At 49.7% G+C, this 14,565-nt stretch overlaps 1 protein-coding gene across 1 annotated transcript; it reads right to left on the bottom strand.

Moving 5' to 3' along the window:
- Positions 1 to 3,544: 3,544 nt before the first annotated feature.
- Positions 3,545 to 9,174, bottom strand: HHEX (hematopoietically expressed homeobox). Its single transcript, XM_002718509.5, has 4 exons — positions 8,694 to 9,174; positions 6,606 to 6,784; positions 6,368 to 6,418; positions 3,545 to 4,621 (listed from the first exon to the last, which is right to left on the bottom strand). Exons 1-4 carry the CDS (start codon positions 9,052 to 9,054, stop codon positions 4,403 to 4,405), a joined length of 810 nt encoding a protein of 269 aa, XP_002718555.1. The 5' UTR covers positions 9,055 to 9,174; the 3' UTR covers positions 3,545 to 4,402.
- Between the last annotated feature and the right edge of the window lie 5,391 nt (positions 9,175 to 14,565).

Genomic DNA, 14,565 nt, shown 5'->3' on the forward strand with positions numbered 1-14,565 from the left:
ACTGTGTGCCAGTATGGATGGATCCTCCTAGGTGAGCGAGCGCCCACTCGCTAGCAACTGAGGGGCTGAGGTCAGGTTTCCCAGGGTCCCCAACCAGCCTGCTCTTTTTTCACAGCGGTGTGGTTGCCTTTGAGATAGGGTTCCCGACAGCCACATCGGAAGGGATCGCTGCTGACTCGCAGATTCTGGATCTCCGATATTGAGGTGGGCTGGAGGAACGGCCAAGGTGCCTCTCACTGGAATTTAAGAACAGTTCCAAAAAATTTATCAGGCGACAAAATTAGATCAGACACCAACAGAGTGCAGCTGGGATTTCGTAAAACCCAAACGGGATGGAAAGCAAATGTCAGTACAACCTGAGATTCTTTTGCCCACAAGATCTCAAACTCCTAACCATTTACAAGCACCCTGAGTGATTGGTTTACCCTATTCTGTCCCGTGCCATACTTAGGCACATTAATATCTCCAGGCACAGACCTAAAAGATCACTAACTGTTAGATTTTAAAGAAAAGTCATCCTGACTGGAGCAGGAACTTTGGTAAATATGTCCCCAGCAAAATGCATTTCTCCCAAATGAAATTTTCTGGAATTCCTGTCCTATCTCCATTAGCTGAGATGAATATTCATAGTAATAAACCCCTCCCCCACAAAGCTGGCCAAAAATGAAGAAAGAATAGGTACTTTCACTATCAGAGATGGTTTCCTCTTTTCCCACAAGATGTCTTATCAGCTTTCACCCTGAGAAAACCATAAAAAGTAAGAAAAAGAAACCTTATGCAATAGTTCTCTAAATAAAATACTACACAGCAGGCCAGTCATCCCCAAAGTGATGTTGTTTAAAGAGTCAAAGTACATTATCCAACAAAATCAATATCCTATTAAGTTAAAAAGGGCCCTGAATATCAAAGACCAACGAACTGAATCACTTAGAGTGTAAGTACATGACCCAGGGGATTAATCACACACTGTCATGGTGAAATTAGGGCAATTCTTCCAATCATTAACGTTTTGCTTACAAAAATGTGCTTTTCTGTTTGTCTTCCTGCTAAATGATAACCGTTTTCAAGTTGAATCTCCTGATAAAAAGAGTTAAAAACAAAACAGGAGTTGTGCTGTAAAGGTCATACATGCTGCTTCAACATGAAGTAGCCACAAGACAAACAAATGAAAAATGCTTGGATTGTAGGAAGAATTTGTAAATATTCGTTGGCAATCTGCAATGGGGCACTTTACAAAAGTCCATGCCAACCAGTCCTGAGAATACTGTATCTCCTCCAGTCCATATGTCCTTGATTCTTAAGGACATATTTAGACTCGGAATATGAGTGATTGGGAGAGAAGATTCACTTCTGGTTGGAAAACAGCCTGCTTTCAGGGAGTCACCAACTTTAGAATGTGATTTCATTCCTCAGATTTTCTAATGTGGATCGATATGTAAACTGGTATTTTTCTGCCTAATAGTCATCATACAGTTACTTCCAAGAATAAATATTTAACCAGAGGTTATCTCCAGAAACAACACACACACACACACACACACACACACAATTTCAGGATCACTTTCATTCAAAAGGAGGTCCACAAGCACCCCAATTCTCCAGAAATCTGATAGTTCCATTGTCAGACAAGATTATGACCCTTGAAGCTTTGATGTACCTGTTGGCAGGGTCTGGGGGTGGAAGCCTGCATCTGATGCGAAGGGAAACTCACCCCATGGATGGCAGCTTTGAGCCCCAACCTTGAGGAGCCACAGGAAACAGGGGAAGTAGCCAAGGAAAGCAGCTCAACAGCTGGCAATTGGGGAACTGGAGGGGGGTCCTGGAGAGCCCCCAGACCACCTTCCCTCTTACAGATGAGTGTACTGAGGCCAAGAACTACAAGTCTAACTTAAACCTTCAAGTTTCCACATCGACTGATACTTTTTTAAAAAGATTTAATTTATTTAAGTCAGAGTTATACAGAGAGAAGGAGAGGCAGAGACAAAGAGAGAGGTCTTCCATCTGCTGGTTCAGTCCTCAATTGGCTGCAATGGCCTGGCCAGAGCTGCGCTGATCCCAAGCCAGGGGCCAGGAGCATCTTCCGGGTCTCCCAGGTGGGTGCAGGGGCCCAAGGACTTGGGCCATCTTGTACTGCTTTCCCAGGCCATAGCAGAGAGCTGGATTGGAAGAGGACCAGCCAGGACCTGAACCTGTGCCATATGGGATGCTGGCAATGCAGGTGGCAACTTTAATTCCTACTCCACAGCGCTGGCCCCTATACCTCTATCTTAAAGACCAGTACTAATTGTCTCAGAAATCTAAACTCACCTGCACTTCTTCGGACCTTGTGGAAATCGAAGAGGAGGATGGGACAGTCCCCTAAGAGCAATGACTTTTTCACTATTTTCACCTGAGTGTCCATGTCTGGAAAACCCCAGCCCCGGTAAGGGTCATTTCCTGTGAAGGCCATCGGCCGGGTATTCCCAGCTCCTCAGCTAGAGGGGTCCATGGAGGTCAAGGCCAGACAGAGAGAGATTTCCTGGCCTGTCCCAAGCATGGGTCTTTGTCATCGTTTTCCTGGAACTTCAGGGACCTGAGAGTTCATCTAAGCAGGCACCTGGATGTTGGCTAGCAATATCCAGCTGTCTGAACCCACAGCCCACACCCACCTCACCTCAGCACTTTCTCTCCCTCACAGCCCCTTTCCTCAATTCTGCATAAAGCTTCCCGCTTCCCTCTGTGCCCTCTCCCTCCCTCCCAGTCCCCACCACCCAGCTCCAGGGGCTGGCAGGAGTTCCCGGGAGGGAAGCTTGGGGCGCTGGGGTGAGGGAGGAATTCTGGTCCCACTTGTTGCTTGCGCACTTCGGAGCGCCTAAAAGCAGCGGTTCTCCAACCCAGCAGTCCCTGGCCCAGCAGCTCTCGCATCGCTTGCGCGTTCCTTAGAAACACAAACTCCCCTTCCCACCCCACTGATCAAGGCACGACTCCAAAGACTGAGCAGCCCAGGCATTTCAACCAAGCCGTGCTGGTGATCTTGCTGCTCCTTGGGTGCGAGAACCAGTCTTGGCGCAGATCACCTGCCCGCGGTTCCCCAGCTCCAGATGCGGATCCCTACCCCCGCCCCAGCCCCAGCCTGGCCCTCCGAGCCGGGTCTGGAGCAGCTGCCGCCGCCGAGGGATGACGCAGTGTTGATTCACGCTGGTCAAGGACGGCGGCCCGGGCCAGGTCAGCGACAGAGGTGAATCGATGGGGCCCGGATGGCTGGCGGAGCTGGCCGCTGTGGCGCTTCCCACCACCCGGCGCGCCCAGGGCTCGAACCTGTCCGGGTCAGGGTCTGCGCACAGGAGCCGCACCCACACCCTCGATCCCCCACCCAGGTAAACAGTCCCCTAACAAACACCCAAGGGAGGCCCAAACCTACGATCCAGGGGCCCACTGCCGGCCGCAGCCCAAATCCACTCTCACGGGAGCAAGGGCCCTGCCCTAACCCAGGGCCCCAGAAGGCGCTGCAAAAACAGGTTCCTGTGTTTTGTCCATCAAAGAACGAGAGGAGACGAGCAAAGAGGTCAGTAGTCCCGTGGACGGATTTATTTTGTAGACGTTACTCATTAAAAAAAAACAAACACAAACACACCATTTGGGCCATTTTTTTTACAGGAAACAGATCTATATATACATGTTATAAACAATGTTTGATACAAAACACAGTATCTACAATCTACTTACATTTAATAAGCCTGCGATGAATTCTGTCTCCAAGGAGTCAGTTTCTCTGCCTGTGTTGGACTGTACTACCCCTTAACACCTTGGTCAAACAGGTAGTAAGTGACAGTGCACAACAAGCATTTAAGTCTTACATGACAGAAAGGACACACAGCCCCCAGACACAAGCTCTTGAAATGTTTTGGATTTAAGGTATCGGGATATGACCGTCATATAGAAGTAAAGAATGTTCCCTTTGAACACCAAGGGGCCCAGACCCAAAGTACACTCTGGATTTGGGGTTGGTTCTGCTCTGCTTTCCCACGCAGTAGGATGTACAGACAGGTCATGGAAAAGTCGTTCAAGCAGACCCTATGAAAACCTTGACGTTATAACTTAAAATGTCCACAGAAACCTTCAAATATTGCTGTTTATAAATACCAATAACAATTTACTGTTTTAAAGGGGGGTGGTGATGGTGGTGAATTTAATCACTGAAAAGTCACCTTACCCAAACAACCTACATGAACCATCTGTTAAGTCAAAATGCAGGCTTCAACGTAGGTTTGTTCATTAACCAGTGCAACAAATATTTTCGGTTTCCAGAATACCAGAAAATTGATTCCCTTTCTTATAAAGTTTTCCAGTTCTTCTACGAAGACTTTCTGTTGCAAAACGTTATTCCCAAGTCCAGTTTTCTGTGCGCCAGTGCCAGTGGTAATCATCCAGCATTAAAGTAGCCTTTATCGCCCTCGATGTCCACTTCCTGATCAGAATCCTCTGAGATCTCTGATTCAAGGTCTTCCTGGGAGGCAGGGGACTGTGAGCACTGGGAGCTATCCAAAGAAGCACCTTTGTGCTGGTCACCGGGCAAGTCTGGCCGCTGCTCACAGGGACTGTCCACATTTTCCTGTTCTTTTTTGCCGCTTTGAGGGTTTTCCTGAAGAAAGCGAATGAAAATGGACATGGGTAGGATCGTGAAACAGGGAGAAGGAAAAGGCATAAATCGAATCGTCTTTCCAGGGTGTACCATCCATTTAGTTTTTTATTTACCAAGTGTGGCCAGCAATACTCTTAATTCATAACACACATACTTATGCAACTTTCTCACTTTGGAAGAAGTAAACAGTTTCTGTCACATCAGAGAAAGATCATCCTCTTGCCAGATAAGTACCAGCCACAAAGCTCAATGTCAATGTACTATGCCAACTGAACACTTTACACCAGCCCAGATGTGTGGTTCTTAAGTTTAAGGGGGCAAAGACATGAGACCATCACTGCAGATGGGAGCTACCTTCATTCTTCACGTTTTTAAACCTTGTCAATGAATGTGACCTCTGAGACATTTTAAAAATAAGAATGTTAAATTTAGTGAGTTAAGAAGGAAGGTCAAAATTACTAGCTTGAACCCCTTCGCAATTCATCTCTTGGAGTACATTTATAAGCATCTGCGCACCACAAGTTACAAAGCCATGGCAAAGAAGCAAGAAGGGAGACTTCCTACAGTTTGCTTCAACTCTGGGGCAATTTCCTACGAATATTCCCATGTTCCAATACTTTTTTAAAAGCTCCAGTAAGCTAAAGGCTTTGACCAAGAAGTAAATAAATCTGATCATTTCGAATCCCGTGCTTGTCTACAGCGAACACTGGACTCTACACAGAAGCATTATGGTATTCTGCTAAGATTAAAAAAAATGATTGTAGAGTAATAAGCTCACCATACACAAACTATGTAACAAACAGACAATCGCAGGGAGATCTGCAAACATTTAAATCATGTGAGAGTACTGGAATTATGGGAATTTTATTTTTGGTTTCAAAATTATCTTTAATACAACACCTTGTCTGGAATGAAAAAGTAAGAGCAAGAATATTTTAAAATCCACATTGCTAAAACTTTGTGTTTTTGTTTCAAAATCTTTTATATACTCGAAATTGTATATGCACTGGCAAAGCGAACAGTGTAGCAATTTTCCTGTAATTTCGGAAACCCATCCAAATTAGGACATCAAAAATGAATCTTTAGCTTTAAGCCAATAGAGCTTCTTTAGAAACTCAACCTTTAGTTTTTATCACATATTGCGAAACAAGGTCATTGGAAGAAAGACTGCAAGAAAGTCTAAGCCACTTTGCAAATAGGCTTGAATATTTTCTTACATGTTTTATAATCGTTTTAAGAGCTGGCATTAGGTGGAAAATAATTTTAAACTCTTTGATATTTAATTCTTGTTTTAAAAAAAAAAACAATGCAAACAAGACTTAAAGGTGTTTGTTTCCTTATATTTACCCTTGAGTTCTGTCTGGTTTTATTATGGCTGTGTAAATAAAAGAAACAATTTTCTCCCGAAGATAACTGCTTAAGTCATTTACTGTCAATTACTTTATCTTTCCTGCGTTAATTAGATAAACAACATATGGGGTTTATAAAACAATTAGCCGGGAGTTTTACTAGCCAGTGTGTGAAAACCCAAGCATAATTGATATAGGAACTGCATTAGGCGCTTTTAGCATTACTGCCACCTGAGCAACTCATCCTGCATTTCGGCAGGAGTATTTGCCTTTTTAATCAAGGTGGAGAGGTTAAATAGTCTCTCAAATGACTTTTGCATACAGCCCATAACAGGCCCCGCAAAGAGATAACATGATAAAAATATTTATTTCCATAGAAACGGAACCACGTCGATACCTGTTTTAGTCTTCTCCATTTAGCGCGTCGATTCTGAAACCAGGTTTTGACCTACAGGAAGGAAAGAAAGCAAACTTGCCAGGAGCTCGGGATCCAGAGATCGAGCGAGCGGGCGCTGGGAGGCGGGAAGACGCGGCCGGGGGCGACGAAGCCGGCCAGCCCTCCAGGGGCGCACGGGCCCCGTGGCCCCCAGCGTCTCCCGCGCGGACCACCCCGGCAGGAGGCCGGGCGCGCTCACCTGCCTCTCGCTGAGCTGCAGCATCTTGGCCAGCCGCTTCCTCTCGGGCGGGGAGAGGTACTTCTGGGTCTCGAACTTCTTCTCCAGCTCAATGGTCTGGTCGTTGGAGAACCTCACCTGGCCGCCTTTCCTCTTATGCAGAGGCCTCTGCAGGAAGGGGCTCCAGAGCAAGGGTTTGCCTGCGGAAGGCGGGAGCGGAGGTCAGCGCGGTCCATCCGCTCCAGGCCTGCTCACGGGGTGACAAAGGCGGCGAGGGGGGCTCCGGGGGCCACCCAGACACGTCCACTGGGCAGCACTACTCTCCCCCCCTCCCCGCGCAGCTGGACACAAACGCACATATCTCTGGGCTTAATAGACCTGGGCCTTATTTCACCAAGAACTGCTACGCAACTGTTTCCACCGCCAAGTCCTCTCCCTGAGTGACCCGCATTCCCAAACCCTCGGGGTAGGGAGTGGAACGCGGGGGTGTGCGTTTGGGGGCGGAGCGGGGCTGCTTCACTACCCCAGTGCAGGCTGTGCGTGCGGGCAGCGACCGGCGCGGGTGCCCCGTTAGGCCGCGCGATGAGCCTCCAATCCGGACCGGAGCGCGCCGCGGTAGCCTCTGATTTCACACTCGGCCGGCGGAGGCGGCCAGTTAAAGCCACGCCGTGGGCTATGGCAACATTTCCGTCAATGTGTTTCCTGTTGGTCTATCTCGAAAAACCCTCCGCTTCCTCCTGCGCAGTCCCAGCAGTAACCCAAGGAAACCCGGAGAGCGCTCGGCGACAACGTTCGCCACAGACCGGCCAGGCCGAGGGTCCCACTCGCGCCGGGCCCCACGGGAGAGTAGTCACGCCATGGGGCCGCGGCACCAAACCCTCGAGGCTGGAATAAGAAACACGACCCAAGTTTGCAAAGGAACTCAGACACTACCCCTCCATCTCGCCAAAGGTGCGCGCCGAGTTCAACGACATCAAGTCCATAATGAATTAAAATGCTAATGGCCTCCAGGGTCCCTACTGAAGCTGCCAACAGCAGAGTAGATTGAAAACCCTGGTGGCCCCAGCCGCGCCGCCCAGCTTCCTTATTTGCCCCAGGGCTTCAGACCCCAGAGGCGCCAAGGGCCACCCAGGGAGCGAATCACGGGTGGCTTAATTCTAAGCCGGCGCGCTTAGGGGACAAGCCCCGCAAATTCGGTGCGCCCCAAGTATCGGCCGGCGCCGGGATGGAGGGGGTCTGCAGTTTCCCACTGCCAAAGGGGGTGTCCGTCCGTCCCTCCGTCGGTGCCTCTGCAGGCCTGCGCCTAAACGCTTTGAAAGCTGGTATTGTTTTTTCGAGATTTTGCTTGCGTCAGGCTTCAGACTGGTGCAAAACAGCCTCGAGAAGAAGAAGAAAAAAAAAAAGGAAGCAACTGGTTATTTTAGCTGCCATACAGTCACATCCCACACAGAGGAAATGAACAATATCAGAAAAACGGATCCCGGCTATCAGAAGTCGAGTGTTTCCTGAATTTGTCTGTATTGAGGATGTCGATAAAATAATCAGCAGCGTGCACTACTCCGGGGGAAGGGTCTGCTTCATGCAGCCAGGAAAACACTTAACAGCTTCTGAAACCAGATTTACTCCTATCGAGAACTCAAGATTTCCTGTATGAACGGAAAGGGTCAGGCTCTTTCACTGCACAAGCTTGTTGAACCCAGGCCAGCCCGGTAACCACCCGGGGCCCAGCAGCTCGCGCTCTCTGCCCCGCAGGAGCCGGCCCGCGCCGCCCCGACACCCGCTGCCTTCGTCCCTCCGGCGCAAAGGCCCCCACCCCGGGCGACACGCGCGGCCCACGGCGGCTCTCCCCCTGGCCCGCGCATCCCGACGCCTGCAAGGTGCAGGAAAACCAATCTGAGTCACCGTGCGGTCAGCCCAGGCCCGCGCTTCGAGTCCCCCCCGCCCCCCCCCCGCGCGCCCGAAAGTTGCTTTTCAGTCGCTTTCGCCACAACTTTCTATTGCTTTCCCCCGCGCCGCCCCCGCCGCCTCCCGGGCGCTGCCACCTGCCGGGTGGCGCCTCTCTAACCGTCGCCGGGGGGCTCGGCCCCACCGTGACCCCGGCCGCCTTACCTAAGGGGTCGTGGCGGAGCAAGGCGTGCGTGTAGTCGTTCACCGTCCGCGGGAAGGGGTACAGAGGGCCCCCGAAGCCGCTGGGGCCGTAGGCGGCGGCCAGCGCGGCGGCGGAGTGGTGGGAGAAGGCGGGGTGGATCGGCGTGGGCTCGTATACCGGGGTCCGGTAGGAGGACACGAGGCTGGTGAAGGACGAGTTGGGGGACGGCAGCGTGGGGGTGGGCGTGGGCGCGGCGGGCGCCCGGCCCAGGATGTCCTCGATGTAGAAGGGCGTCGGGTGCGCGGGCTGCAACAGAGGCGTGGGCGCGTACAGGGGCACCCCCGCCGCCGCCGCCGCGGGCCCGGGGTGCGGGTACTGCATGGCTCCGTACGCTGCGGCCCCTCCGAGAGCTGCCGGCCCGCGCCGCGGCGCTACATTTATCCGCGCTCCGCGCTCCCGGCGATAGGCTCCGCCGGCCGCGGGGTGGGGCCGCGCTCGCTGGCCCCTTCCTGCCGCCGGGCTCTGCGGCCAATGGCGCGGGGCCCCCAGAGCCGCCTCCCGCCCCCACCCCCGGCCCGCCCCCCGCCGGCCGAGCTCTCCGCCCCCCCACTACCGTCCCGGACCCGCTAGCTCCCTGGCTCCAGAGACCCTGAGCCGGGGCGCCCCGCCGCCGTCCCCATCCCGGCTCGGGGCTGCAGACACCTCGGGGCCAGGGACGCCTTCGAGGGCAGCCCAGAGGCGCGGCCGTCGCTAGAGGCGCGTGGAAAGTAGCCGCTTGGAGCGCAGGCCTGGCCCGGAGGCACTTCTGCCGAAACTCGGGGCGGGTGGGGGAAAGGAGGACAGTCCAGACACGAGCCCGGCCCCTGACCCCGGGAGAGATGCGGCGGGAGTCGGGGGCGCCGAAGCGCTGGCGGAGGAACGCTCCGCTACCCGTGCGCCCCTCCCTTTCCGAGGCACGGCGGCGCTGGCTGTGGTCGCTGGCAGCAGGAGAGCGCCCTGGGTTCCCGGCGCTGCTTCAGAGAGCCCCGGCCCTGAGCTGCGTACCCCGCGGAGCCCGCACCACTGGACTTAAGGTGCTCCGGGCCGTGGGCCGCTCCAGCCCGTTTCACTTGCGGGGCTCGGTCTCAGCCGCCTCCCTCCATGGGATGCTAGCAGAAAGCTGCTCTGGACAAGACTCCAGGGGGAGCCCGGGGCCACGGCGTCGGGCAGAAGCTGTGCAGTCTTCTTGGATCCCATGGAGGGGGGCTGTCCCCTGTCCGTTCTCCGCCTGCCCTGGGGGTCACAGCTGCGCGCAGCCGGGCTTCCCCGTTCTGCATGTGTTTCCTATTGACGCGGTGGCGCTGGCCCGCGTGGCCCCGGCTCTGTTCGACTCCACTCGCCTCCGGGGCGAGGGGGCATTTTATTGATTGACGCCCTCCTGCGGTCGTCACACCTCGCGGTGAGCTGTTTCTGCTGAGGTCCTCCATTAGTCGTGGAAATGGAAAGACTTCCCAGCTTCTGCTATTGCGCAGAGTATAACGTCTACGCCTTGGCACTTTTTCCAGCTGCAGCCGGGCCGGGGTGGGAAGAGGAGGGGCCCGGGAGCCGGATGGTCTGGGTTCGAATTTCATTGCACACGTTTTTGTTGCGCGGCTACTGTGGGCCGGCAGTGGACGGGTCACGCGCGGCCTCTGCCCTCGGGAGACGGGAGGCAGATCCAACGCGGTGACCTGTAGGCGTTTGGGAGGAGACGTCCCTAATTACCTTAAACCTGGTTGCGGGGGCGGGGGGGGGGCGGGAGGAAGTCGTTAAGGGAGGGAACGGCTTCCCAAGAACAGGATGCTTGAGAGGAGCAGGTGTCACCAAGCCCGAGGGGGACGGGGACCAACACTCCCAGCCCAGCGTCTAGCGTCTAGTGTTCGGTAAATGAAGCTTCGGTGGAGCCATCACCTTCGGCCTTTTTCTCCTGGAACATTTGAAACTTGGCCTGAAGATGCCTGATCTTTTTGAGTTGGGGTCATAAGTATCTTTAGGCATCTGACTAGAGCAACAAGTGCAGACCCAGCGAGTGTAGTGTGCTCTCATTCCGGCTCAAACCTTGGGGGCTAGGTGAGAGAAAGGGAGAGAAGAGAGGGGGAAGGGGAGATTGCTCTTTTTTTACATAAATTATTTCTGGAAGAATAACGAACTAGTGACCTAGTGACGACTTTAGCTATCCCGGAAGAGAAAGGTAGGGTTGGAGGGCAAATGCCCACCTTTTGAGTGTTTGAAGAGTTGACCCATGCAAAAGTATGAAGTGAGCTCGGTAGGTGCCAGAAACTATGACAGGAAGACAGAACTGCCTTGAAGGGGCGTCCATTAACCAAAACCGGGTGATGTAAGCCGCAAAAGTAAATTATGGCAGTGGACATTTGGCCTAGCGTTTGAGATGCCCACACCCCATATCCCAGTTCCTGGATCCGAGTCTGCAGCTCCAGTCCCCATTCCGGCTTCTTGCCAATGCACACCCTGGGAGGCAGTAAGTGATCGCTCAAGTAGTTAGGTGCTATCACCCGTGCGGGAGACCCAGATTGAGTTCTGTGCTCCTGGCTTCACAGGCATCTGGGAAGGGAACCAGGAGATGGAAGTGAACGCTCTCTCTCTCCTCTTTCTCCCTCTCAAATAAATAAATAAAAATTTTATTTTTTAAATTTGAAAAGCCAAGTTACAGCGGGAGAGACACAGAGATCTTCTATCTGCTGGCTTACTCCTCAAAATGGCCGCAACAACCATGGTTTGGGCCGTGCCAAAGCCAGGACCAAGAGACCCATCCAGGCCTCCCGAAGGGTGGCAGGGGCCCAAGGACTCAGATCATCTTCAGCTGCTTTCTCCAGGCAAGTTAGCAGGGAGCTGGATGGGAAAGTGGAGTAGCTGGGACTCCAAACAGCACTCATATGGGAGGCCAGTGTTGCAGGCGGCAGCTTAACCCTCTGCACCACAACTCTAGCCCCAATAAGTGAAAATTTTAAAAATACATGATTGAATATAACAACTTGTAAGTCCACAGTGATATTCAAAGAGAGGGAGAAAGGGATGGTGGATGGGAAATCTGCAGCGATGCCAGCTGACAGAAGTATTCATTAAAACTCAAAAACGGCCTTATTCACCCAAGAAGGGCCAGCATTGCACATCACAACCATCACATGAAATGCAGATGAGAATTTTCACAGAATCTCAGAGGATTGTCCCAAATGTTTGATTCTGGAGTTTTAAGAAAACTGTAAGTGACATTTTGGTGGAGAAAACTATGAACTGCATGTTTTATGTTTGGTATTCTGAGTTATATAAAAAAGTCCTAATTCTTGGGAGATGCAAATTAAAATATTTAGGAGTGATGGGTAACAGTATTTGCAACTTACTTTCAAGTAGCTCACTACACATACACGTAAACACACATGTAACATACACATGTAAAATGCACACATCTGTATAAATATACATATGTGTATATATACAGAGAGATACAAGGGATGTTCAAAAAGTTTACAGAAATGAATATTTGAAAAATGCATGGATTTCAGAAGTTTTTGTACACAGACAACTTTTAATTCCATTTTCCACGAACTTTTTGAAGTACCCTCATAGAGCAAATGTAAAAAAATTACTGGTGAATTCAAGTGCAGAGTATACAGATATTCATTGTACTATAGTTTCAACTTCTCTGTAGGTTTGAAATGTTTTAGCATAAAAACTGGAAAAAATTAAGTGTGATTTTTGTTGCACAGTGGAAGCACTGTCTCTTGGGTGTTTGGGAGTCACTGGGAACCCTTCTGAGGGGCAGCTCTAATGTTGTGCTGCCCCGCCAGTCCTCACTCTCCCCACGTGGCCTGCTTGAGAGTCACTGTGTCCCGAGGACATGTAACAGCTGCAAAGACAGGACAGAAACTACCTGAAGTCGGATGCGCCTTCACATTTAGGTCAGAGCCTTTGAAGACTGGGACCTCTTAGAACTAAGGAGATGACTGTGATTAGCATCTTTCTCAAAATTTGTTTCCCCTTCATCTTTGTTTTTCACCTTTTTCCTGCCCCTTCTACCTCTGCGTAACTTCGATCACTGCTCCAAGTCATTGGATGCCTTTGCAGTAAATCACTAGCCAGCCGTCCTTCTCCATCTCAAAAATTGTATGGGTTCATGGTATTAGTTCATTCTGTCATGAGTCAACCGCCAGTCAAAATGATCTAAATCTAGAAACTTCCAAAAATAAGTATAAAAAGCTAGGCAAAGAATCACTAATATAGGATTATTAAATAATCACTAATAAGGGGAGCATCATCTCTTTCTTTGATTTTTGCCACAGACCCTGGGAAGTGGCTGGAGATCTTTTAGCACTGGTAGAACATTCCAACTTAGCTACATAATCCTCACCAGCAAATTGAAGCACTTAATTCTGTTAAGCTATATAACACCACCTTTTCTAAATCCAATCGTCAGATCCACGTTCACTTTGCTATAGTTAAAAAAAAAAAATTACAACCACATTTGTGAATGTCACATTTATTGAACTACATAATTTTTAATATCACTTGTGTGGGTTTTATAGTTTGTTTTATTGTTTTAAAAGTCATTTGGGGCTCTAAAAGAACTAGATTTTTCCAAAGTTTTCCCTATGATTTTTTTTCACACAGTCAGAACTAATAAAACAAAACTGTTGCAGCTATTTAATTCAAAATCTCTTGGAGTTTCAATATTTTTTCTCTGCTGGATACTAAAACCAATAAAGCTACATGAGATTTTAATTATATTCTGAATTAAACAAGACTCTCTCCAAAAAATTGGCACCATTTATTTTAGTCATTGCTGTTGTGAAAGAGCCCAAATTTTGTAAGAAGAGATGGTGGTTCCCACTTCTAGTTTATCTTATAGGAACTTAGGTAAACTTTTTGCAACTTATTTTGGTAATTAAATGTACACTGCGGTACAATTTGAAATCAGCTGTAGCTTGAAAACGTTGGAGTTTTATTATACCAACTTGGGTCTGTACATACACTAAAAGTTTCATTACCGTCAAGCACTGGGGAGACAAAATCATTTATTAAATCACATATAGAATCATTATATTGTATTTAATATTTGGAACAATCTGATTAGTCAGGAATTTAGTGCTTTACTAACCCACAAAATGCTGATTTGGTGGGGTAGAAATGCTTCGTTCATGTCCCAGATGGAATCAAAGCTCTGAACTACGTGGCAGCCCTTCGCTGATGTTCTCTGTCCATGTTTTACATTCTGCACTGTGCATTACATGGTATTGGCATGTGGGGGAATTTTACTGACCGTGCAGCTTTACCTAGAGCTTATGCTATTTATTTGTTCAACTTTAATAGTGAAGAACTCAATAATAGAAAAGCACCCGATTTCTAAATAGACACAAGATCTAAACAGACACTGCTCCAAAGATGATACACAAATGACCAATAAGCACATGAACTAAAAATCTAAACCGCAATGTGCTGCCGCTTCACACCCAACTAGGATAGCTACAATCATTTTTAAGAAAAAAAAATGAAAAGTGTTGGTGAGGATGGGTGATTCGGAGCTCTCGTATTTTGTGCTAGTGGCAAGGTGAGGTGAAGCAGCTGCTTTGGAGAGCAGCCTGGTGGATCTTGCAAAGGTTCAACAGAGAGCTACCAGTATCGCAGCGGGATGCCGGGATTCCACTTCTAGGTGGATACCCAAGGAAGGAAGACATACGTCCATGCAAAATCTGGTTCACAGATGTTCAGAGCAGGATTGTTCAAAAGAGCCAAACAATGGAAATGGTCCACATGTTCATCAAGTGAGGAATAGATCACTAAAATGAATATTCGTAACGGAATATTATTTGGTAATAAAAAGGAATGAAGTCCTGATGATACACACTACTACACGATGAA

The sequence above is a fragment of the Oryctolagus cuniculus genome, chromosome 15 (genome assembly GCF_964237555.1).
Source record: "Oryctolagus cuniculus chromosome 15, mOryCun1.1, whole genome shotgun sequence".
Lineage (NCBI taxonomy): Eukaryota > Metazoa > Chordata > Mammalia > Lagomorpha > Leporidae > Oryctolagus > Oryctolagus cuniculus.